General features: G+C 38.2%; 1 protein-coding gene across 3 annotated transcripts in view; it reads left to right on the top strand.

Annotated features, from left to right (window-relative positions):
• The window catches only part of MAN1A2 (mannosidase alpha class 1A member 2), a 130,694-nt gene that overhangs the window by 10,282 nt on the left and 92,911 nt on the right, over positions 1-27,501 (top strand). For all 3 annotated transcript variants that reach the window (XM_065742195.1, XM_065742194.1, XM_065742196.1), the window contains exon 2: positions 19,924-20,179. In XM_065742195.1, coding sequence (XP_065598267.1) covers positions 19,924-20,179 — 256 coding nt within the window. The remainder of the gene's footprint in view (positions 1-19,923; positions 20,180-27,501) is intronic.

The following is a 27,501-nucleotide window of genomic DNA, read 5'->3' as shown; positions in this document are numbered from 1 at the left end:
GAGGTGTAGTGTGACAAAATGGCATCTGCCATAGAAGTGTGTTTGATGCAAAAGTGTGTAACTGGATTTCTCCATGTGGAATAATGGCACCCACTGACATTCATCGGCACTTCCAGAATGTTTGTGGGGACCAGTGTCGCAGTGAGGTATTTCAGCAATGATGACAGCAACAGTGGGGCACCTCTGCTGGTGCAGATTTTGATTAGTGTTGCTTGTTGCTGAAGAAAATGCATAGCTAATGGCGGTGAAAATGCTGAGAAATAGTGTTTTATAACTGAAAATGTGTAATATCAAATAGTGCTATTGTGTTTTTTATCTTTCGTAGTTTCCATAGAGATAAACAGGAGACATTACTTTCAGAATCATTTAAGTATACAAACTGCTCTGTGAAGTGGGTAATCAATTGTTGCTGCAGTCATTTCAGTACTTGTATGTGGAGCTTTTAACACAGCTAGTGAGGTGGCTGATAGTGCATAGCTATGACCAAACTGGTGGAATGGAATCTGGAATCAGTCTGGGTTTTACCCAACCTTGTGTTAGCATTGCAGCAGTTGATGGCTATAGTAGGCTTTGGGAGCAGTTTATTGACACACAAAGTAAGACGTCTAATGGTGATTTTGTTCCTATGTGTGTTTCTGAACCGGCAGAAATTGAGATTCACTACTACTCTGTATGTGAGCCCCGGACACTTGGCTTACTGTGTTCTTTAATATGTCTGTAATTTGATTTGTTTATTTTTTTATAAGTGACTTGATCACTAATTTTATTCAGATGGATGCGCTATTGCAGTTATGCATAGTGGTTTGCTTGACATCCCCTTTCCCCTCCTTAGATGTAATTTACCCAGAATAGCATCTGGCTGTCACACTACAATGGATCTAGATCATCCAGTCTATTACAAAGAAAAATGAGGCTTGACACATTTGTGTCAATTTGGCATGATGCCTGACTGACTGTGGTCAATGAAATATGTGACATTTCAAGTGGTAATATAATGTGCAGGAGCACTTGCAGGAGGAACATTGGGCAGTGCAAGGAAAATGCCACCTTTACTGATACTGAAGGATTCAAGTATTGACATGAGTTAGCTGATCAAGTCTCTGTTCTTGTCCATTAAGGTATATAACAATGCAAGTTTTTTTACTCTATAAATTGCTAGTGGTGATCCTGTAGAAATTTAAAACGCAGTTGAATTTACAAGGAAGAAAGTAAACTTAAAACTTTAAATACTCCCTAAATGTGATATACTGATTAATTTTTTTCCATCCTCCCTATTTCTACTCCTAAGGAAAAATTCTGGATTTGGTACAAACCCTGAGTAGGGGTCTTCCACTGTATCAGTGAGGTGCTGATTTAAGGTGTGTCAGGCACAGCCTCAGTTGCCAGCTTTCAGGTGGATTCAGTAGTGGCTAACACACTGTCTTCTGAGATTTAAAGAACTTGAGAAATAAATGGCTAGAGCACCTGTCCTATGAAGAAAGTCTGAAGGAGCTGGGCTTGTTCAACCTGGAGAAGATTTCAGGGAGACCTCATTGTGACCTTCCAGCTTGTAAGCAGGAGGAAAATCGGCTTTTTATAGGGGTAGATAGTGACAGGGCAAGGGGGAATGGCTTTAAATTAAAAGAGGGGAGATTTTCCACTGAGAAAGTGGTAACACTGAATCAAGCTGCTCAGAGAAGCTGTGGATGCCTCATGCCTGGAAATACGGGCAGGTTAAATGGAGCCCTGGGCAGCCTGATCTGGTAGGTGACAAACCCTGTATGCAGCAGGGAGGTTGAAACCAGATGGATTTTAAAGTTGCTTCCAACATAAGCCGTTCTATGATTCTACATCAGTCTGTTCAACAAAATTTGTGTTAGGTAGTTTCTGTTTTATAAAAAGATAGAACAAAGAAAATAAAATGTAAAGTTGATCATTTATTTTTAGCAATCTGAACCTACTGGTTTCAGTTTAGTGTTTCAGCAGTTGAAATAAAACATGGCTATCAATGTGGCAAGTGTTTTCCAATGGCTGAGCGGTTTGAGACAAAACACCATCCGCATCTCTTCTACCTTGTGGAGTTGGGAAGGGGGGAGGTAGAAGGAGCTGAATGGAAGCATACCCCAGCCATGTTTGTCCCTGTCTTCCATGTTGTTTTTCAGATCAGGTGTCCTTTGCCCACAACCTGTCTCAACCTTTTTCTTCCCCATAGGCTAGATGTGGTGTTAAAATGAGAGGTCAGGTGGTAGGTAGTCTAGTAGTAGTCCAGTGCTGCCTCATTTTCTTCTAAAACATAAAAAAAGACTGAAATTTAACCTTTGAGAAGTGTAAGTAAATAAAAGCCTCCATAAGAGCTATGAAATTCTTAAGGAGGAAAGCTAAATGGGCTGTCAAAGCCTCTTTCTCAAATATTATGTTTTGTTTGCTTTATTGTTCTGGAATCCAAAACAGTAATAACTAGAAGAATATTTATAGACTCCGCAGGATGGAATTAAGCATTCATTTCCTAGAGCTTGATGTTGCAGCATCTTTACTGGGAAAGAGATTCTAACTCAAGAATCATTTCCATACATTACTGTGGCTTGTGATGTTATGACTTTTGCCAAAGCACTGATAGCTCTAGAGAGAAAGGCTCTCTTTATGGATGCAGTTTCAGCTTCTTCTAGCATGCACAGTTTCTTCATGCAGGAGATCGCAGCAATTACTTTATTGCTGAAACAGTCTGCCTAGTTATTTGGGCTGTCGCTGAGGATCAATGTGCTTATCAGCCTGATGAGTCTCTGCCCAAAGGGAGGTGTAAGGCAGGAAAGTATTTGCCACCTTTACTTCTGTGAGTGGGTTGATTCTTCATCTATCTGAGTTGACATACTCCAACTCTACTTCTTTTTTCCTGAGGATTTTATGCCTATTTATGTCATTATTTTTCTCCTGAGTTAAGTTACTGTTTCAGCTATTTTTTTCCCCCATACATTTGGTGGCCTTTAGTTGTGAGAGTATCTTCTTGTAACTTAACAACGGGGTTTTGGTAGAACTGAGCCCAAGCTCGCACCAGATCCTGGGTTGTAGAGGGTTGAATCTCTTGGTTTAGTGGTCTTAGGACTGTGTGCTTCTTTACTCTGTGCCAGTACATTTGTAACTTTTAGGTCTGAATTTGTCAAAATAAGCGTGATTTTGTTGCCTGCAGCCAGTGAAGGAAGTTACGGATTGGTTTTGGTTTTGGAGTTTCCATTTGTGAAATAAACAATGCCCTCCTGTGTAATCTTTCTTTTGTATCTACTGCCATATTATGGGTAGTATATTTGTTAAGGAAATGGCAGTTTCATGAAGGAGGTAAGGAAGTTGCCATAATTGTTTGAGCTAATAAACAGGTTTTAATTTGATCTTATAGGTTTCTAACGTTTGACTTCAACTGTTTGAGCTGAATTTTGTTGCTGAGAATTTAGAAAACTATATTTTAGAGGGAATGATGTGGAGGAAGAAATCCGATTTTATATAATGGATCTGTATTTGACTGTAGTAAGCAGAAATAACAGAAGATAACAGCGTTATAAACAGTGCATAGTACACACAATTTGAGAAATCTGAGAAGATTATACTGATGATGATTTGGTGATCAAATTGCAGACCCATTTTTTAGCCCTAACTTTTCCACTGTTTCAATTGTGTATTCTGGACTGTATTACTTCAGTGTATTTTCTATTTTGATCACATCAAAAGTAGATCGTAGCTAACACATTTGTTGTTGCATATGTCTAGCACCTTTATATTTGGTCTGTGAAGCACTTAAAGTATTTCCATAATACTGGAAGTAGCACTGATAGCTGTTAACATTCCATTGCTTTAGTTTGTTACTTACTATCATAGTTCTATGAAAATCATCAGTGACAGTTCTAGATGCTTGTACTAGATATCTACATCTAGAAGTATATGTAGAGTGATATTAATGATATATTGCTGATCACCTTTCATATTTTGTTTCAGTTGGTGTCTTCTGATGATATTTTTAATGTAGATATATATGAACCAAGATTCACTTAGCTGTTCCCAAAGAATGCCAAGTCACCTTTTCACTAATGCTGACTCAGTTGTAATGCGTAAGAGTAGTTTGCACCCCAATTTCTTTTTCTGTACCTCTTTTGCATTCTGAAGCATTCACCATCTTGATGTTAAGACACATAGCTTGTTTATGGTCAGTAACTCCTTAGATTCTGTGCTGAATTTGACTAACCTAAATGGCTGTCAGCAGTATTGTTTACCCAATTGTATAGACTGTTTGTGCAATTGGGAACTTGTTTTTCTCAGTGTGAAGCTTAATGCTTACATGCTCTACAGTTTTCCCATATGGAAGAAAACTCCACTGCATAAATTATGGTAATATCTCCATCCTTGGGGGTGTTCAGAAACTGTCTGTACCTGAGCCAGCAACCTGCTCTGGGTGGCCTTGCTTGATCAGGGATTAGACCAGATGACCTGCAGGGGTCTCTGCCGATCTCAGCCATGTTGTTCTGTGATGGAGTCTGTATTTGTGGTCTCCTGATTGAAGAACAAAAAAAAAAAGCTTACCGTATTCTTAAACTTACTAAGTTTTGTGAGCATTGAGTTGTTACATATATTATACATATAATATATACACATATATTGCATTTTTTTTAATGGGAAGCTGCTGATCGACTGATGCTTTTCTGGCCTTTTTTCTATTATAAAATTTCACCTGATTGTCTGCCTCTTGTATCGTGGTAATATAGTTTATTAGCAGGGTGGATTTTAGGTGGCAAAATATTAAATGCACCCGGATGGCTAAGTAATTTGTCACACACCCTTGTCTTTCATCCTCTCATTTATTGACAAGATTGAAAAACTTCTTGAGTCATGAGATGTGGTCTTGTTCTATGGAACGGTGCAAATTAGACAGGTCTTTCTATTGTGTTTCCAGGTAGTTCCATTGCTCTCTCTTGAGATATGGGTTTGACTGATTTGCCAAGTAGAGAGATAAAAAACAGCAAATCTTTATAAGTTTAACAGCTCCTAGATATATGGTATGGGAGAACATTTTATAGAGTGTTTACATTTTAGTCAATCCAGTGTAAAAAGTATATCCACACTGCTGTCTGTGTCTTCCTGTATAGAATCTTAGGATCGTTAAGAGTTGGAAAAGGCCACTAAGGTCATCTAGTCCAACAGTCAACCCATCGTTGCCACCATGCCCACTAGCAGTGCAGCATCTACCCTTCTCTTCAAAACCTCCAGGGACGGTGAGTCCACCACCTCCCTGGGCAGTCTGCCAGTGCACCACTTCTCACTTTCCATAGGATTTTTAAAGCACTGTTGCATCTGGGATGTCCAGAGCAACTCTGGGTGAGTAAAATAGTATTATGGAAATATGGCAGCTCGTGTTGGCAGAACATCTGTGTGAGGGTAGCTGATTCTAGAGCACTGTTCAGAACCTGCCGAAGGGATTCCCATGCAGAGAAGTATAGTACTGTCTGCTTACCTGAAGGTTTCCTATCTGTGAGTCTTCTTTAAATGCTGTGTGCTACTCTCTGTGTGCAGTAGCCATTGTTTGTGTATTATTGATAGCTGTCAGCTTATTTTATATTTTAAAAATTGAGAATTTTTAGATTAAGAAGATACTCCTGTCACAGCTGTTGCTTTAAATTATGGACTTTCTCCAGATGTTTTTTTTCAGTTTGTTGGTCTTCATGTTTGCTTTAAGAGGCTGAGAAGACTCACACATCGTTTCATAGTGTAAAATATAGGAGCTACCATATTTATTTGGGTACCCTTCTGAACTCAGGCGACAGGAAGAAGGCATTGCTACAGCTCAAATAATTCTTATTTCTACTGTACTGAGAATGGGAAGAGGTAAACAAGAACCTGATTAGGAGCAAGAACCTGCAGGGGGGAGTGTGAGCCAGAGCTAATGGAGTTTGTCCTTGGTAGTGGTGAGAAGGAACATTAAATTTTTCTCTTTGTAAGCTGGAGGTGTGAACTGCACTCAGCAAAATAGAAGAAGATGGGATGTCTGCGAAATAGTGACTTTTGTTTTCTTCACCTTTTTTCCAGAGTAGAAAAAGATGAATGCTGGCTGAGGCATAAGGGGCGGATGGTGTTAGCTGAGGGAGAGGTATCATGGACTAGTCAGAGTGATGCTGAAGAAAGGAGTCATTTGAAGCCAGTTCGTGCTTAGTAAGGCCTAAATAAATCTTAGGATGGTAGGGAGTTGCTTATGAGATCGAAGAGGTAATGTCCTTGGGATAAACTCAAGGAGTGGAAAGTAAATGTGATGACTAGGGAGGGAACGATGAGTCAATGGCTGTGTGAGTTTGTTTGCTCTGTATCACTTGAGATCCTTGAATATGCAGTTCTGTAACACTTGAAGCCTGTGTCCTGTTCTCCTGTGTGGTCAGCCTTTTAATTTTTCTTCAGTCCTTGCCCTGAGAGCAGTGTTTGGGTGGTCAGCCAGCCAGCTAGGAGACCTGATCTGGCCTGGAGTGATCAGCGATAGGCTGAAGGAACTGGGCTTGTTCAGCCTGCAGAAGAGAAGTCTGTGGGGAGATCTCATTGTAGACTTCCAGTATTTCAAGGGAGTTTATAAACATGAGGGAAATTAAAATAAATAAATAAAATTAAAAAAAGGGGTAGATAGCGATAAGTCAAGGAGGAATGGTTTTAAAGTACAGGAAGGAAGATTTAGATTAGATGTCAGGGGGAAGCTCTTCAATGAGAGAGTGGTGAGGTGCTGGAACAGGCTCCTCAGAGAGGATGTGGATGCCCTGTCTCTGAAGATGTTGTTTAAGGCCAGGTGGGATGGGGACGTGGACAATCTGATCTAGTACTTGATCTAACAGTTGGCAACCCTGCATGTGGCAGGGGGGTTAGAACTTGGTGATCCTTGAGACCCCTTCCAACTCAAGTCATTCTATGATTTTTCAGCTGTCTGCTCATTACTGGCTGTCTGGCTTGCTTTTGGGTCTTTTGAGAACCTGCATAAGGAGTAAGGGAGCTTGGCTTTGTAGGGCTACCAGAACTCTGGGATGTACAGCGGTTTGTGCAGAGATGATGACTTGCACAAGGAATATTGAGTTGTAATATTAATAACGTAAGTGTTCCAGCTATTACTGTTGACCATATTACTAATATTGCAGTTCTATGTAGTACTTAATAAATCCACAACAGATACGGATATGATATGCAGGCATCATTCAAAAGCTGCTTGAATTGATGCTACAAAATGGCACTTCTCACTGTAGCAACACCAGAGAAGTTGTGCTTCTGTATGCTGTTCAGAGAAGGTTACCACGCTGATGGTGGGCAACTGCCTTTCATACAGGGATTTGTTCCCATAGGTCCATGGGTGTAGCTTCTTTGCCTTTAGTATACAGTATTGGGTAGATGGGTCCTCTCTGAAACTGCCAGGAGAATTTCTCAAGACTTAACCTGCCATGGCTTGCTTGAACATTGGTGGTCTGTGGTCTAGGAGTTGTGTGGGTTGTTCAGTCAGTTCATCTGTGTTACCATGATTTTATCTAGTCTGCTTCCAGCAGACCCCTGCCTTATTGCTGTTGGCAACAGAGTTCTAATTTCTTTTTTTTTAATTTAAATAATAATCACCTTAAAGCTACAGTGTGTGCATTGGTCTCTGGCTGATACTGTTAAGGGAAGGCTCTATAGACTTGCCCACAGAGGGAAAGTTGCTCCTACTCAGAAAGCTAAATGCATGCAAAAAAGAACCTCAGAACAAACCAGCATCTGGAACAGTGCTCCCAATCCCCCAGACAGTCTCACATATGCTGAGTTCATCAGCCGCTCACAATCACCAGTGTTGGCGTGAGGTTGAGTAGAACTTTGTGCTTCATAGTAGCCATGTATTAATCATAAGTATAATTTGAAACTGTAGTTCGAGTCTTGCTTTTTTTTTTCTTCCCTCTCCCCCCTCCTGCTGCAAGCTGATATGTGTGAAACCCTGTCAAGGTATTTTTCTCTTCCTCTGCTGTTGACCTACATAGTAACTGATAGCAGGAGGTTGTCATCTTCTGTTACCTCCAGTGTTATGGATGTAAATCTCCAGCCTTACAGTTGTGAATTAGTGAGATGATAAATAATGGTCTTACTTTTTAGTAATTGCTGCTTCTTAGCTTTTTCTTAAAGTAAATATAACCATACATAGACACATCTAATAGTGTACAGCAAATATGTTTAGATATCCTGTTTTTCCTTTCTAGTGTCTCAAACTCATTTTTTGAGGTTACTTTACTTCAAAGTGAAAAACAAGCAGATAATACTGTTTGGTGTTAGTGTTTCAGTTTTTCTCACTGAATTAGTATTTTAAACTAAATAAAGCTTTCAGTCTGATCTTAGCAAATTTGAATAAAATTGATTTTATAAAAGTGAGTTAATAGAGGTATGTCCCCTCCTCCCCTTGTTCTTTCATTTTACAGTGAGCTTGAACTTGTGTGGAATATCATGGAATTGTGATCTGTCCTTCCTATCACATATGGAAAGTGAGACTGTCCTGGTTTATTATTTAATATGTTTATATTTAGCACTTCCTACTTCAAGGAATTCATGCAGCTTTCTCTGTGACATTCCTCCATGCTGGTTTCAGCGAGCCTTTGATCTCTGCTGGAGGAGAGTGTTTTATCTTGTGAAGGTAAACAGGTGAAATCCTATTTCTCTTTATTTTTTTTTTTGTGTATATTTCCATTTCTTTATAATGCAAAATGTTGGAAGCCTTTGGAGGCATATTAGTCAAACTAATACCACAATGTTCTGGGCTAAACTACCTGAGTGAGAACATTCTATAATTGATAGATGGGCTGGTTCCTTCTTTATTGTGTGACTATGAAGGACAAAATAAATCTTAATGAATAAAATTCCCTCTTTATGACTTGTTCAGATTCTGGAGAGTGTTTGAGTCTTTTCAGTCACTCCGGAAGATTTTATTCGTGCCTCTAAGAACTTTTTCCAAATGGGAGAATAAGGATGCTGTCTGTATCACTCTGCATGTGAGTGATGAAATTTACTATGTTGTTGCTTTGTGCTCACTTGTGACTTTATCTCCTTCGAAGTTTCCTGTACAGAACTGGGTTATGAACCTGTTGTCTCATCTTAGCACAACTGTCAGGGTAGTGTAGCTACTGGAGGGAGTGAGAGAGTAGCAAGTCGGTCCAGCAGTGCTGATGTAGTGCAAGCTTACCAGAGCACATACTGAAACAGTTGCTGGTGCTTTACAAAAAAAGGGACCCATGATTCATTTTCTTAGGTAAAACATTATGTAAGAAATGGGAATTCTGGGGAAAATGTTGCCATCAAAGCAAGGTTTTTTTTAATCATTCTGAAAAGTGAGTGCATGTGTTTCATTTTTTGTGGAGTAAAGAAAAACAAACGTTTAGTGAGGATTGTAGCAAGTTGATCACTGTAAAACATGTACTTGTTGTGTTGTGGGTAATACTGCAGTGCTTTGTATTTTGTAGGAACTTTTGTGACACAGACCTAAATATAGAATGCACTACTGTTATTTTTCTTCTTGGCTTGCGTAGTTGGGTTTGTGACTTTTAAAATTTCATCACGAGATACTTATTTTTGACAGTAATAGTAGGCTGGACATAAAGTAATACTTAAGATCTTGATGCTGCGTAACAGGAACATTCTTTCTCTTTTGCTTGGAGGATATGTTTCAGTATACTGACAGTAGTGGGACTGTTTTGTCCATCCTATATGTAAATGTGCTTTAATGCAAAGCTGCCTTTTTAATGGGAAACAGATGTGACTCAGCTATTGTATGGGAACACAGTTGTCTGTAATTGCTTTCTTAGTGTCTCAGGACTGGCTACGTATCATTCTTTGATCAAACTCTTAAGTCTTGTGAATCAGGAAACAATCTGTTTAGTCTGTGGAAGAGGAGGCTGAGGGATGATATTATTGCTCTCTTCAAATACCTGAAAGGTGATTGTGGAGAGTGTGAGGTTGGTCTCTCTCACTGGTGACAGGACTAGGGGAAATGGCCTCAAGTTGCACCGGGGAGGTTCAGGTTGGGTATAAGGAAAAGCTTCTTTACAAAAAGGGTTGTTAAGCACTGGAATAGGCTCCCCAGGGAGGTGGTTGAGTCACCATCCCTGGATGTGTTTAAAAACCATGTGGCTGTGGTGCTCAGGGATTTAGCTCTGGGTTGTTAGAGTTAGTGGTTAGTGGTAGTGTGGTTCAGTTGTGGTTGGACTTGATGATCTTTCCCAGCCTGAGCAATTCTATGATTCTGTGATCCTAATCCAGTGTGCAGGATGTTTGCCCATTCTGTGATTAATAGTCTAAATACATTGCTGTATACGTATCTAAACTTGTACAGCAACAGCTAGGTAGTGGTTTAGAGTGGAAAATTCCGTAGCTTAACACTATTAATTCAAATAGTCTTCTGCAGCTTAGAATTAAAATTGTTTTGGTTTTTTTTGGTGCATTTTTTATCTTGCATCAAAAATAAAATGCTCATTTCAAGATGCTCATTTCTAACTTTTTATCTGACCAAACTCTTTTTCTGTACTAGTTTCCTTTCCTGTTTCTTCTAGTCTATTGGATATGTTCCAGTCAATATGGTGCTAGATGGGATGCTGTTTTATATTGACATGTTGAGCAGGTGGCAGCAGCCTTGCTCTGATTCAGATTTCTCAATTAAAATACAAAGAATCCCTAACTTTCATAGTCTTCTAGACTATAACTTATAGACTTAGACTTTTGAGTATTTTTTAATGAGACTGATTCCTAAAAATATTTTTATATTATTAAATGTTTTGATAGTTAAATTTGAGCCTCTGCACAATCTTAATATACTGCAGGAGTAATAAGCTGCAGCCACTAAATTCTTATATAGTGCCTATATTTGATTGTTAGTGCCTTAAGGCAGTTCTAATTGTGTTCTATTCCTTTGCACGATGCAAAATTTAATCTGAAGAAGTGTCTGATCTAGCTGTAGTGGTGGAAAACTACATTACTGTTGAACTTTATGCATCCATTGTTTTTTTTCTATCACTTTTTTTTGCAAATGACACTGAGACACTGTGCACAAAGTAGAATATTTGCTTACACATTGTTGAAAGTGTGTAAAATATTGTGTAATTTCTGTTAATTTATTCACTAATGAAATATTTAATTGCTGTAGATGTGGAAAAAAGAATAAAGCTATATAATCCTGCAACTGTTGATCTGCTTCATCTGAAAAACCTGCATGAGCATTTAGCCACTATTGTGAATGTAGTGGTTGGGAACTGTTTGCAGAATATCTCTACTATCCTTCACCAAATGAAACTTCAGTAAATAGCTTTCTAGGCACCTGAAAACACTGTGATAGCCTATATAGTCAATTTGAATTTGGCATATGTAGCAATACTAAGGGATTTTCTGGCTTTTAGTTTTGCAGTGGCCTTTGTGCATAAGGGATGTGCTTCATCTCTTCAACCTATTCTGGAGTTTTCTATATGCCCGTTGAGTCTGTTTTTAAAATTCTGAATATATTGTTCTTTATTCTTATTCCAGTGCTGCTTTCAGGAGCACTACCTAAATCACAAGAAGAAGGAAATCAATTAGGTAGGGAATAGAGATGGAAAGAACAAGCATTGGCTTTTAGTCATCTTTGACTAATTAGACAGCAAAAATTGTTCACTTTTTTCTTCCTATCGTGCCTACAAAAATATATATCACCAGCTAGCTCACTCCATTAAACATACCTGGAAACAAGGCAGAACATTTTAAGTGTAGTGGAGTTCTGGAAAATGGAAAAAAAAAATGCTGACATGGCCAATCTAGACATAGAAATTTCTTCTGTTGAACAGAAAATGTGTGAGGAAAATTCAAAGTTACGGTTCATTTGACTTGAGGGTGAAACCTGTCTGTCTGCAAAGAAATGTCAGCCTGAGATTGTCTTAGATGAAAGCAAGTGTAGAATGGGATTATGGCCCAGATTCTTGGTCTTGGATTCTTGGGAAAAAAAAAAAAAATACTGTGTTTAATCACTGAAGAAACCTTCACTTTTGGTTGATTTTCTGGGCAGTGAGAGGCAGTAGATGTCTAATGACATGAAAGTGTGTTCTCTGTATACTAAGAACTGGATGGGCTTGTAATGTGCGTGGATGTTAAAAAATCATATATGCTGTAAGACTAGAGGGAAAATAAAGTTCTGTACTTAACATATAATGTTTTTGAGGCACTGAGTCAAAGAATTGTTCTTGCTTCCCCATCTGCTCAGAATGCAGACAGTAATAAACTGTTTGTTGTCTTGCTTTAGTAACCTGATGCTATACTTTGTGTGTGGGAGAACAGTTGCTGGTGGCCAGTTTTCCCTACTTGTCTTAGTCTTCACTTGGATTTTTTTTTTAATCTTGACTCTTATAAACAAACTTGAAAACATCTTTGTTTTGAATAACTAATCTGTAAAAAAAAAAAAAAAAAAGGCTGTGTTGTCACAGAAGGTAGGAGAGACTTCTGTTAAAATTCATCCCATTATGTGAAGCTTTAGCGACTGCTCTTTAGAAGGTCATACCTCATGCATATTTGTAGTCCATTGTTTCACTTGGAGATTCTGTTATCAAGCCTTACAATTCGTGACCTTCTCTGACTGAGAAGGTCTTGTCTGCTTGTGGAGACTGTGTACAATGCTCTTGCTTAAGCAGCTGCAACAGTTAATGACAGTAATTGTTCAAAAATGTGTACCCGTTTCTGGTATGCCCTTGTTTAGTTTCAGACTGTTGTTGGATTTCTTTATGGTTCTTTCTGGCAAAAACAGTCTAATCACTAATCCTTTTAATATTGCTTTCTTTAAAGTGGCTACCAATGTAGCTGGAGGATGGCTGTCACACCAGAAGGCTGTGCTGTCATTCAACGAGACCTGGACAGGCTAGATCTAGTGTTGTGTGGAGAGGAACCTTATGAGGTTCAGCAAGGGCAAGTGTGGAGTCCTGCACCTGGGAAAGCATGCATTAGTAGAGGTTAGGGGTTGACCTGCTGGATAGGAACTCTGCAGAGAAGGACCTGGGCATGCTGGCAGACAACCTGATGACCATGAGTCAGCAGTGTGCCCTTGAGGCCAAGGTCAATGGTATCCTTAGGTGCTTTAAAAAGAGCATGGCCAGTAGGTCAAAGGAGGTGATCTTCCCCATCTTCTCTGCCCTGGTGAGGCCGCATCTGGAGTACCGTGTCCAATTCCAGGCTCTTCATTTCAAGAAAGACAGGGAACTGCTAGGGTGCCCAGTGTAGGGCCACAAAAATGATTAAGGGCCTGGAACATCTCCCTCATGAGAAGGGCTGGGAGACCTGGGACTGGTCAGCCTGGGGAAGAGATGACTGAGGGAGGATCTCATCAGTGCTTAAAATATCTTAAGTGTGGGTATCAAGTGGAGGGGGCCAGGCTCTTTGCAGTGGAGCCCAGTGGCAGGACAAAGGGCAGTGGGCGTACATAGGAACATAGGAAATTCCATCTTAATGTAATGAAAAGCTTCATTAGTTTACAGGCTGCCCAGAGATGCTGTAGAATCTCCTTTTCTGGAGATATTCAAAACCTGCTTGGATGCTTTCCTGTGTAACCTACTGCAGGGAGCCTGCTTTAGCAAAGGAGCTGGAATAGGTGATATCCAGATGCCCCCTTTCAATCCCTATGATTCTGTGATTGTGTAGCCTGTGTAGCAGCTTTTGCTTTAAGTAAGCTTTTAGAAGATTTTTCTCAAAATGCTCTATAATGCATTAGTTTGCTAGCCTCCCCTGAGGCAGGGATATTAGTTTCCATATCCAACTATTTGATGTGTTTGGTATGTGTTTGCTGCAGTTGTTTCCAATTTTTTTTTAAACAGAGTGAGAATACATTCTCGGATTGGTGTTGTCTGATTCTTTGAGTATCTGAATGTAACAATAATTGCACATATTGAAATGTTGCTGACTTTCTTATGCTGGATGGGAGGCTTGTTGGCATTTGAATGCCACTTTGGGGGGTAGCAGGGAGTCTCAGTTGGTCACGTTTCCAATATTTTCTTCAAAACTTCATTGTTTTCACTTCTCATATTGCTTAAGAACTCAGAAGAAACGTGATACTTGTTTTTAGGGCTGTTTTTCTTCCTCTAAGGACTTATGCTTCAATATATTTGGTAAAATATATCTTCAGTTGGAACATGCAGTGACATTTCTAGCTGCTCAAGCTGTCCATCATCGGTAATTGCACAGTGAATGTCTGTCTGCAGAAGAAGCTCTTGTACCATCCTCTGTAAATTCCCTCAAATACCTGTTGACCTTTTCCTTCATCTTATTCGTATGTTTGTCTCAAAATATCACTTTCTGGAAGACTTTGGGCTGATCGTACAGTTAGTGCTAGAATTTTTCCTCTCTATCAGAGTCTCTGCGTATTATTTCCTTCAGATGTGTAGGTATTCTGCTGAGTGAATGAAGGAATGAGTGCTGTCATTCCAACTATAATGAATCTAAATGAATTATAGTGCTGTAGGAATCACAGCATCCGTACATTTACTTAGTGGTCTCGGCACTGATAAAGGAGATGAGTTCAAAACTTATTTTCTGAATTATAGCTGTTTCATGCTGCTTGAATCTGGAAATAGGTGAGGATGCCAGAAGGACAAATCTGTATATTATTATTGTTGGGAACAACACCGCTTATGTGTCCTGGGACTGAAAATTAAAAGGAAGAATAAAGACAGAGTCTTCATGGCGCTTGATCTTGGTAGAGCAAAGTTGTAATCTTGCACAAAGTGTATCACATCACCACAGTGACAAGTTTCAGTGGATTAGATTCACTGTAGGTATTTGAACATGGTTAATCTTTTGCACGCATGCATGTTAACCCTAGGCTTTACCAAAAGGTGTATATATATATATTGAATATTTCAGGAGCACTACCTAAATCACAAGAAGAAGGAAATCAATTAGGTAGGGAATAGAGATGGAAAGAACAAGCATTGGCTTTTAGTCATCTTTGACTAATTAGACAGCAAAAATTGTTCACTTTTTTCTTCCTATCGTGCCTACAAAAATATATATCACCAGCTAGCTCACTCCATTAAACATGATAATATATATGATATATATATATGAGGAAAGTACCCTTACTGTAAAGCATCGTCTGCATACTAGGTTACTGTGGATGTACAATGAACATTCTTTTTATTTAGGCCTGAAGACATAATTATTTTCTTACTAAAATGCACTTTTTTTTGGGGAAAAATAATTTAAATGCATGATAGCAAAACCATTAGTAGTTCTTTACAGAAAGCAAAGACTTTATCACTGACCTCCAGGAGCTGAGTTTTGAAAAGGAGTAACATACTTCCAAAATACATTAACCATGAACTGAACGTTTAGGATTCAAAACACTTCAGTAATGCTTTCTGTTTCTCAGTCTCTGTAAGCCTTATCTTTGGCTTCTGCACGGATTGCTCCTTCTTGGTGAGGATGTGATTGTAGGAAATGATCTCCAGTTCTGGCCCCCTGATTCTTTCTATCTGCCTCTTCTACAAAGCCACCCTCTACTAACTTGGGAAAAGCTTTCAGGAATTCATAGTTGTGGTTTCAAGTTTGTATCATTTTTTTAAAATTTTCAGCCTCATCCATTACTGAAACAGGAATGTTGCTACCACATTAGAGTATGAACAGCGTTTATAGAATTGCAAGGCAGTTATGCTTTTCCATGAGCAGATCATGGAAGATGTGAAAGTTATCTTTATTTTCTCTTTTTTTATAATAGTGCATAGCAACTCTGAAAGTTGTTTCTTTGTGGTGCATTTGAAGGAAAGGAGGACTGTTAACTGTTCAGTGATGTTAATGAGGTTGAATTTGATATAAAGAGGAGCTCATTTCTTCATTTTACATTGTTTAGGAGAAACAATGAATGTACCGGGGATGATACTGAGAAAAATGACTGAAAGCCTTTAGTCAGTGAATCTGTTAAAACATTGCATTGTGTTTATGATGCTGAAATATAGAAAGGTAACAATGCTACTGTATTTTTTTTAATGCAAGCCGAATGACACTGAAGAAAAAATTAAGTGCTAATACAACTATTTGTGTAACAAAACATTACACTGAGAACATTCATGTTAAGTGATGTCAATTTTTTTTAAATTGAGAACAAAGTGTGTGTTTAAAAAGTCCTTAAGCTTTTGTGAACTAAAGACTGGAGCCAAGAGGTGTATAAATTTTAACATTAAAAAAAAATGGGTCAGTCCACTGGGATTTTTCTGATAGTATTAAACTAAATGTTACAGATATTTAGCCCAGTATGACAGTTAGTACCCTTATGGACTATTAAATAGTTTGTGTGACTGTTACTGAAATTATATCATTGCTTTTATGAAGTAGACTCCCAAAATCTTTGAGTATCTTTAGCTCAGGTTGACTTTTGAGAGCAGCTTTTAACATAGATTATAAATTGTTCAAGAATCAGAAAATGCAAGTTAATACATTAACATTTTATTAAAGTATTTAAGCATGCTTTGTATCATCTGCATTAATTCTGATTTTTTTTTGTCTTGAATGCTCCTTTAAACTGAAGCTTTTGTTAACTAATGCTACTCTAAACATATTGGTCCTCATCTCACATCTCTTTTCTACACTGAAATGTAGACTATAATTGTCGCTTTAATACATTAAGATTCCTGTTTCTAAAATGATGCATTTTAAATGTCAGGAAAAGTTAGTGGCTTCCTGCTTTTTCTCCTTTGGCTTCGTCTCTTTTGCAGCAACTAAATTGGTCCATGTTTGGTAGGCTCCACAGCAGGAGTGTCTCTTCCCATTCTAGTCTGCTTGACTGTCCTTTTTATTTTCCTTCCACTGTGAAGAGGTTGGTACCTTTTTAATTTTGTTGAGGACTACCTTTTGGATTTTTTTTCCATTCTTAAACTATTATGTGATCTGTTATGTTTTTTTTAGCAAGCGTGCTTGGTATGTAGCTCTGCTGCGCTTTCTTTTGGATGTCTAAATATTGATGTGCAGGAACCAGAACATGTTCGTGAAGGTACTTTTTAGATGGATCAAACCAGTTGGAATAACAGCTTTTAAAGATGTGTGTGAATGTGATTGTCATGCTCAGCCTTATCATTTTAGGGTAGCAGTTAAAATTTCAGCCCATGAGGACTGATTTAACAGGTTGCCACTTAACATTCAGAAAAAGCGTGTCTTTAGAGTAGCTTTAGTTGCTAAAATATTTCAATTTTTCATTTGTTTGTTGTTTTTCTGCCCCAGTTCAAATCAGTTCTGTAAATCATCTGGCAAAATCTGTCTAAAATACCTGAAGTGCCTTAATTCCTTTGAGATGTGGCTTCTTGAATCTTATTAGTCCTTCCTGTGTGTCTCAAAGCCATTATATTGGTCCTCGAAATATCCCAGTAGCCATTATTAAAATGCAGTAGTCACTGCAGGAAGAGCAGAATTACTTTCTTCTAAAACACGTAGGTTGCTCCAAAAGTAATGCCTCCTATTTGTATCTGTGGAAAGTACAACAGATACAAATTGCACAATAATACTGTGTGGTAGAGCCAATTCTCAGCTACAAAGCTGTATTTTTCAACGCAAACCACCATTAGCTATGTGTTTTTACAAGCAATGATTAAAAGCCTGCTTACTATGCTCATAGAAAAAGCAACAACAACAACAAAAAAAACCACAGCAGCAGAGATGACCCTGCTGTTTCACAGCTGCTGTGATGATTCCACTGCTAGGAAAGTGTTGTACTTGAAGTTCATCTTTTATTGGCCCTAATAGATGCAAGTCAGGAGGTACCAAATCTGGACTATATAGTTAGTATGGTAGGACAGACCAGCCAAGACTTGCCACCATAGTTTCCAGTTCACTGAAGCCAATATTCTTGCAGTTCCCTTATCATAATCTGCTAATTTGCATAGATGAGGTGATTGAGATGCTGTTTATTTAGTGGTGTGACAGCTGTGCGTGACTGTCTAGAGTGTAGCTTGTCTTTCACTGTTGCCACTGCCTCTCTGTGCTTGGTCTCCCATAAACATTCAGCAAGCATCAGTGGATGTCAGTGGGTGCCATTTTTTCTGAATGGAGGAGTTCAGTTCCACACTTTTGCTTCATACACACTTCCATGTCTGATGCCGTTTTGTCAGACTGCCCCTCTGCTACTGTCTGCCTCATGACAACTAAATGTAATGGAATATTGATGGGAAGATTTAGCCTCTACTACCACACCACCACCATCTGCCTCTGATGTTGTGGGCCAACATAATAAAGTAGGTGACATTACTTTCAGAGCAGTCCTTGCGTAAAATGTAATGTATTGGCTTTATTCTTTGACTTTTTTTTTGTAAAGATGTAAAGAAGCAGAGCTCTATAATCAACAGGATACTATATTGATGTATGAGGTTAATAAAAACTGTTTTCCTGTACTTCAAATGCTTTGTCCATGTCCCTAAATATTTCAACCTAAATATTCTAGTTCAGCACCTCAATCTGGTACTTAGTTTGCTTGAATCTCTGGAATGTTAGTGGCTTATCATAGATGTCAAATACTTCTAATAAGCTTTGTAAAAAAGAAAACTTTTTTTTTTGTAAGTATATAACTAACAATTGTTAATCTAGTGTTTGTGTTTTCTCTAAATTTTAGGTTGGCTTTTGATTGTCACGTATCAGATGGTGTTTTCCCCCTTTTGTAGGGGGCAATCGATTTTCAATGTATCGGGGAAAAGAATGTGATTTAGGACAATGTCTAAAAGCAGTCAGGCCGAGCTTGGTATCTCTGACTTGGTATGCTGCATGCCTTTGCTTTCTGTTATTCACTGTCTTCCTCCTTAACCTTTTTTGAGGAAGAAGCATTTTTGTCCAGGGAGGCAGAAAGAAGAGAGCATATTGTTTTAGTCCCTGAAACTGTTTTGTCTTCACAAAATCAGAGAATTGTAGGGGTTGGAAGGGACCTCTAGAGATCATCTAGTCCAACCGCCCTCCCAAAGCAGCTCCCTAGCCCAGGTTGCACAGGTAGGCGTCCAGGCAGATCTTAAACATCTCCAGAGGAGACTCCACCACCTCTCTGTGCAGCTGTGCCAGTGCTCCGTCACTGCACTGTGAAGAAGTTACTGCACACATTTGTACAGAACTTCCTGTGCATCAGTTTGTGGACATTTCCCCTTGTCCTATGAGAGTACATACATACATTGTCTTACTTGTTGAATAATTCTGTATCTTATTAAATGTAAAAAGGTTGTTATACTGAGAGACTAATGTGTACTTTTCTAATACCTTGATGTATTTTAAGCTAATTTTCAATTGATGTTAGAATAACATCTCAACACTGACTTTAAGACAGTAATCTTTATTTTTTTGTCTGAAACTCAATAAGTTATTGTTGGTTTTGGCAATGGTGATTTTCAAAGTCATACTTTATTAAAAACCTTTACATTCTTAAATTGCTTTATAATTATTTCTGCCTTTAACTTGTGAGGTTTATAGACCGTACTGTTTGAAATGAAAAGTATTGAATTCATATCATGTGTTGGGATTTGCAGCTAATGCTGCAATGTCTTTATTGTTCATAAAGGGAGTTACTGCAATTTTCTGTAGCCGTTACTTCAGATCTTGAAATGTGATGTCCTTGTTGTGCAGAAGGAAAGGATGAACACCTTTGATTATATTTCTGAGACTTATTTGCACCTGTGCGCACATCCTGTAACTGAGGTACAGGATGTAGGTCTTTTAATTTTCTAAATTCTTGAGTATATGAGCAAAGGTGTAATCTGGTGTAAAACTGTTTTCTCACAGTACAATATAATGTGTGCTCCTTATCTTCTGAGGTTCACTGCAAAAAGTGTATAGAAACTAAACTTGTCAGAATTACTAGAGTAAACCAACTTGGAGTGCGGCTTTTATTTTGAAGCTGCGGTTTGTTTATAACTGATCTATAACTGATGTATTTTTTAATAATGAGTTGCTGACTAGCATTTGTGTCTCTAGAGAGGAAGAGGAACGTCTGAGAAATAAGATCCGAGCAGATCATGAAAAGGCCCTGGAAGAGGCGAAGGAGAAATTGAAGAAATCGCGTGATGAGATTCAAGCTGAGATTCAGACAGAAAAGAACAAAGTAGTGCAAGAACTGAAAAAGAAGGACAGCAAGCCACTGCCTCCTGTTCCTTTACCAAATCTTGTAGGGATAAACAGTGGAGAACCAGCAGACCCGGATATTCGAGAGAAGAGGAACAAAATTAAAGAGGTAAATACAATGATAACTTGTATCTGGTAGCAGTTATTTATATGATATTCAGTTGTCACATGAAACAATATAAGAAAAATAGGACTACAGATCTAAATTAACAGTGAAACAAAAGTGCAAATCAAGTATTAATAAACACTGACATTTTATCACATTTTTTCTGATGTTAGGGTGTTCATATTTCTTGGGATAACAATTAAAAAATGTTAGGGATGTCTTGAATTTGGTGGTATGGGGATCAAAATTTGTCAATAACAAATGGAACAGGGACTGTATATTTGACTTTTTGAGATTCCATTGAAGGAATATGGTCTGTTACTGTATCACAAGATAAATGTTTAAATAAGTGAGATGAGAAGAGAGGGGAAAAAATGGCCTACTTCTAAATTTTAAACTGCCAAGTTAGTATTTGTTTTTCAAATTAAGTTTTAAATAACTCCTAGAAATAGCTCGTAGATTCTCATTTACCTGTAAAATATTCAAACAAATATGTTGGCTTAAGCTTTTGGTTTTGTGGCAGCCTATGCCATAGGGAATTACTGATTGTAATCTTATCCTTTTCACCTGTGAGATTCATTGCAATCCTTTGCCAGCTTATTATTCACACCAGGCATTTTTCTGAGTCTGTGTTTTTTAACTAGTCTGGCAGAAACATCATAGATTTTTTTTTCCTCCCCTTTACATCCCCAAAAATATGTTCAGTTTTATGCCCTCAAATCAGCTTTACAGACAGAAATGGTTCAAACTCAAGGTAGAGAAACAGATTCTGTATGTAAATAAATGTGGGACCACAGTGCTCAGTTTAACTGAGTTTAGTAGGATCATATAAATAAATGTCAGTCATATAGCTGTCCTAGTAATTAGGGAATTACCACAGCTGGAGTATGTGGTATGTGGTGGGTAAGTCACCCAAGTTAGAATTTTACTGTGAATATTAATGATGGCTATGTGAAATCCATTCTTAGCAAGAAATAAGCAGTTCTTCATGTCTGTGAAGTATATTATTATTTGAACCTACAGGTAGCAAATCCTTTCTGTGAGGGTAGGCATATTCCATTGGTAACTACTACAGAAACATTTCTGGCTTATGTTACGCTTGTAATATGGGGCCCACTCCATCCTCCTTTCTTGTTACCCAAAGGACAGCAGTGAATTATGGACTTCAAAAACTTCACTGTAGTTTTTAAAAAGTCGAGTGTCCTCAAAAGTTTCCTGTGAGACTATACAGTCAAATTTACTTCTTATAAAACCTTCTGTAGGATGAAGGTGACTAGTGAATGATACGGTCATGCAATTGGCAGCACTTCTTAATTTTAACTATAACAAATTCTGGATCATTAAATATGTTTTGAGTTTGCCACTGATACATTTAATGGGTAGAAAAAAAAATTGACCAGGCACTGAGCATGGCTAGCAGTGATGAACTGGACTGAAAAAAAAAAAACCCAAAGTTCACTTAGATCAAACCTCGAACTGGAGGGAAGATTGGAAATCAGATCGATAATGTGTATTATTGAAGTTATTTTGTCAGCAGGTATGCCTTTGTGAGGAGAGAGTTGCTCCAAGTTAAAAACAGATTTTCTTGCTGGTAAAAAGAAAGTGAAGTTTGAACAAATCTTCTGATGTACACCTGTAGGTGTAGCAATTCGTCTGGATGGTTTAGCTCTTGTGATTCTTACCTGCCGTGGTCATGTATCTCATGCTGTAGATGAATTATTCTAATTTTTATTGTTTGTTTATCAGTCTAAGAGTGGAAAACATTGAGATTTTTTTTTACTGCATTATTTGTTTATGGCTGCTATTGTGGCTTCTGAGATGTGTAGCTTTTCGTAGCCAGACCAAATATTTCATTGCGCAGTAACTAGGTAAGTACTTCAGTTAGATACCATGCCTTTCTACGAAGCATTCTTCACCAGTGTGACTGTTGTACTTGATAATTCTGGATTAACTGTACTAATCTGTACTAACATGAGTGAAAGATTCTTTATGTGAGTTGCCTTCATTGAATCATTCTTGTTGATGCTGATGTTGGTTTCCAGTGAGGTCTAGAATTTCTTTGATGCATGAGATCATTGCTTCTACACCCTTCATGCATCTGATTGTAGAATATAAAAACAAAAGGCCTGCTAGTCAGAATAGACAAATCTGCTGCTGAGCCCAGTGTTGTTGCAGATTCACATGCTTAATGACTTCTGTACATACGTCCAGATTTTGAGATCTATGTGCAGCAAATATAATGTGACTGAGATAAAATACTGACAGAGTAATATTTTGCCTGAAACCTATTTATGATATATCAGCTGTATAACAGAGTGCTGCATTGATTCCAGAGGTGCAGTTCTACATGTTGAAATATGCTGCCATCATTGGTGAGCTCACCTCACTGTTGGTTTTTTTTTTCATAGCCACTCTATAGAGTAGTACAAAACAGTCTTTGTGGTTGAGATGGAGATATAACAAAAAAGAAAAAAATCCAGGAGATGATATCTCTAACACTGGTCTACATCTAGCATATGTAACATGTCCAAAATCCAGCCAACCATGCTGCATAAAGATGAAAAAAATTGCACAGGGAAGTGCCTAGTGTTACTGAGGCTGCTTATCAGGCTTTGAAATTCCAGGTGGCCCTGAGGAGGCAGTTGGCTCTCGTCTTGCTTTATTTTGAAGTGTCCTGATGCGCGTTTGAGGAACTGTGTTCACAAAACAGCTCTAGACTACTTCAATTCACAAAATGAATGAATTTATGAAGTCTACTTCACCTAGTGTCAAGTGGTGAAAATGTAGAATAGACTAACTGATGGGGACAATTTGTAACAAGCATGTGGCTATTTGCAGTCAGGAAGCAGGCTAGTTTTTATCTCTTTTACAGAAAATTTATTGCTACTTCTTTTGAAATACCATTTTGGTGTTTTTTTCTTTTTTTACAGATTGCTGTATAAAAAGGCTTGGTTTTGACAGTGTTCCAATATTTTAAAACTTTTTTTTCAGAAGAGCATGTGTAAATTAGGATTATGGAATGTTACTAAGAGCTTTATCAAGTATTTTGAAAGTTTTACATAATAGGAATGTTTACTAAGCACAGAGAGGGTTACTTCTTAAGATCATGGAATAAACTAGAACCAGATTCTGCATCTCTTAGTTTTGAATACTTATTTTTCAGTTCTGATATTCATATTGTTTCATTACTTTCAGTTGGAACTACAGAATTTTAAAATGTCTGTGTTCTAACAGTTCAGTTATTTAAGTGAGGACCATTTGTAAACTGGCTCATTATTTTGTGCAGTAACAATCTTGAGAATTGAAGTTTTTCTTACCTGTTTACCACACAAGCTTTGTAGTACTTCTCCAGTATTATGTTGTTCTTCTGGCTCTAAAAAAAATAGTGTTTTTAAATCAATTACTATCTTAAAAACTAAAATCTAAAAGTGATTCTAAAAGTGAATCACATCTAAAAGTGATTATTGTTGGGATGCTTTAATTTTGGACTGAAATGACCACTGACCCAACATTCTTCTGAAAAGCCTTTCTACCCTACTAAACCTCATGGCATAACTGTAGTTCTGCCCCTTCTTTCAAAGGTCATAAACTTTTTCTTCCTGTGTTCCAGAAGAAACTCTTTTCATCCAGGCTGGTCGTCTTCTCTGTCAGCTCATCTTTCATCAGATAGGGACAGCCTGTTCCTGTGGCTTTAAGATGACATTCTTGAGTAATGTCCAGCCTTCCTGAACTCCCTTGCCCTTTAGAATTGCCTCCCAATTGACTTTATCAACCAGATCTCTAAAAATACTAGAATCTGCCCTCCAGAAATCTGAAATAGCATTTCTGCTGACCACCGTGCTTGCTTCTCCAAGGATGGAAAACTGTCGTCTTATGATTGGTGTGCCTGAGATGACCTCCAACTGTTACATCACCCATGAGGCCTCTTAGCAAACAACAGGTCAAGTGGAGCATCTCTCTTGCCAGTTCCCTCACCATCTGTCAGGAAGTTTTCCTCCACATTTTCTGGGAACCTCCTACTTCTTTGCTGTGTGGCATTTGGAAAGTTGGAGTCTCCCTTGAGAATGAGTGCTAGCAATCACAACATTTCTAGCTGCTCTTAGAACATTTTGTCTGCTTCTTCATCGTGGTTTGGTGTCACAAGTCCATGGGGCTCGATGGGATCCATCTGAGGGTGCTGAGAAAGCTCGTAAACGTGATTGCTTAGCTGTATCCTACCATCTGTTAGTGGTTCTAGTCAATCAGAGAGGTCCCTGCTGACTGAAAAGAAGTATAAGCAGTGCAAGGTGGGGGATGCATGGCCTGGAAAGAATACAGGGTTGCTATCGGATTGTACATTGGTGGAATCAAGAAAGCCAAATGACGTGTAGAATTGAACTTAACAACGGATGTGAAGAACTACAAGAAGGGATTCTTTAGATACATTGGGCAGAAAAGACAGGCAAAGGAGTGTGTTCCTAATAAATTAAAAAGGAGAGCTTCCTCTGAGATGGAGAAGGTTAAAGTATTTAAGTTCTTTACCTTTTACCTATTCTGTGAAGTCTGTTATCTAAGTCTGTTGTCTAGGCCTGTCAGATAAAAGGAAGCTTTACTAGAATGTAACAAATGTGCAGTAAAGTAGGGTGAAATAGTTCTTGTGTTCTAGGCTTCAAAGATACATTGGGGAAGTCAGAGTCCTCTGGAGCTTTTTGTTCTACTTGTCCTGTATTCATTGTGATACACAGTCATGTCATAAGGCAGTCCTAATTTTACCCTTTATTCAGTTAAAAGGTTGAGTATTGTTCACGAAAAAGACAGTTGTGAAGAAGATGCTGACTTTGCAGCATGCTTGTTTCTTGAGCAATTTAAGAACTTTCTGTGCTTCATGACACCAGCTTGAAAGGAGATGCTTTATTAATATTTGAGGAGTTGTTTTCAACAGAGCAAGATTTTGGTTCTGTTCCAAAAAGATGAGCAAGACATTTAAGCAAAAGTTGTTGCAAGCCATCTTTCAGTGCATCACCTCTGATCTCTGAACGTCCATTTTAAAGCATCTGACACCTGCAGAACAAATTACTGCTGAGTTTGGATGCGTTGAGCGAGCAAGTGAGGAACAACACTTGGGGAAACTGGAGGTCTGCCAGTGAAAGCGAACTTAGTCTGGCTTTCCATAAAACTTTAAGTGCATCTTCTTTTAAAATATGAATTCTAATATAGTGTCTTTTAGAGGGGAGATAATTACTTAAGAGAGGAGGTAATGTAATACCAGTTTCCAAAATTTCCTCCACATTTTTATAAATGTACTGAGAAGACAAGGGATTAAAATGTGCTTTCGTGGTGGTCTTTGAATGATGCTCGAGCAGCTTCTAACAACGTTGAGAAGTAACAAGTTTAAAAGCAGCAAAACTATTGGTTTCCTATGGCTTTCAGACTGCCATAGCCTTGTACCACCCTCTGCTCCTCTCTCACACATACATTGCTGTGAACTTTCTCTTCTCTTCCAATTTTCCTGTGTGAATTGCAGTGTATTTGTGTTCGGTTTGGTGCCATCTGTGTGCTAAATGCTGCCCCTTTGAAGAAATAAAGGAATGTATTGTAACTGCCTTTCTCTCAGTTGGAGTAGCAATTTGTGTCCATCTTCCTTACAGAGACATTGATTTCTATTCGTATTTCACAAGAAGCAGTGGTCTGAAATAGCTGATTCCTCCAACTCTGTGAAATCAAGTTTGAAGTTAGATAATAGATTCAAAGGGTAGTGCAACTGTATGTGACAAATGACAGAAGTATAGACAGTATGATTGCCTAAGTCTTATTTTCTTAAGAAATTGGGTTGAAAAGAAGTAGCAGTCCTGTATCTGAGTTCTGTTTTGTGCACTTACTGTGAAAAGAGCTGTTCAGAAGAAAAAGTATTTAATCATGTGGAGGTCTTTTTATACTGCATAACTACTTCTTTCATAGCTACTGTTCATGATTTCCATGCAAATCTCATTTATTTTTGTAATTGCACTATTTCTGATCTAGCTAAATTGGCTGTCCTCTGTGACTATGGAATTTATTTCAGCATTTAAAAACAAATTGAAGCAATTTTCTTTCTGCTTTCAATATATTTTTGTTTTCACAGCCACTTGGTTGGGGCCTCAGTTTTTAGTTCTATGTTTTAATGTTTTTGCACAGTATTTTATAGCTTGCTGCATCTGACTTTGATCACAATAAAAATGAAATGCTGTAAATACTACTACCTACCTCTTCCAGTATTTAAGACAGCACTCCTTGCGTGTGTGTATATGTGCATATGCGTGTTTATGTTTTAGTAAGTGGCTTTGTTTCAACACTCTTGGAATGTTCTGGATTCTCGAGTGTAATTCAACCTATTGAAAGCAGCTGTATTGGCTTTAAGCTTGTTTTGCTGTACTTTTTTGATGGTTGTCATTTCATTTTTACTGAATGACATCTAGGTAAAGTTAGGATGGACTCATTTTCATCAAGACGTGGCATAAATAGCCTTTTGGCAAACTGATTTTCAATGACTTTTTTGGATGGAAAACGATGAGAGTGAGGAGGTACTGGGATGGGCTGCCTGGAGAGGTTGTGGATCTCCTGTCCCTAGAAGTGTTCAAGGCCAGATTGGATGGGGCCCTGGGCAGCCTGGTCTAGTATTAAATGGGGAGGTTGGTGGGCCCTGCATGTGGAAGGGGAGATGGAGATTCATGATCCTTGAGGTCCCTTCCAACCCGGGCCATGCTGTGGTTCTGTGAAAGATCAGCACTTTGGCCAGTACAGGCAAGTTAGGCATGTCCTTGTACAGATTTGTCTGTGCGTGTTGGGTTATTATATAAAGAACTAATTTTAAAGTTATTAAAGATTATGCTTGTAAAAAGTCTTGTAATTTATTGCATTTGCTCTGCTTTTACTGAAGGAGGAAAATAAAACTTGTGGCTGGTGCTGTAGTGCAGCAGCATGGCCTAGATAGCTGCTTTGGTTTGTAACTTAAAATATGCTACTAATGTGAATCTGTGTGTTTGAAGATGTTTAAAAAGGAAATCAGTTCCTTCAGTTTTTAGCAATTGCAGAATTCTCTAGCACACTTGTATTACCAGAAGATGTTAAAAATTCAAGGTTCTTTGTTTTTTAAGTTGTCTTCTTTCAGACCATTATGGGGAAAAAAGCCTGCTTTTCAACAATGAACACATCCACAGTTAAAATTTTTAAATGCAAAGTAAAATCGAGAAAACAAATGCTGCATTTCTCTGGGACAATCAGCCAAATGAAAATAAGTGAAACCCCAGGTAAACTACTGTTTACCTGTTCCCAGTTGTAGAGGTGTGTATCCTGCTACTACTTCCAGC

Source organism: Cyrtonyx montezumae, unplaced genomic scaffold (assembly GCF_038088225.1).
Source record: "Cyrtonyx montezumae isolate F1298 unplaced genomic scaffold, pur_monq_1.0 scaffold_3, whole genome shotgun sequence".
Lineage (NCBI taxonomy): Eukaryota > Metazoa > Chordata > Aves > Galliformes > Odontophoridae > Cyrtonyx > Cyrtonyx montezumae.
This window is presented reverse-complemented; position numbering and strand designations above follow the sequence as displayed.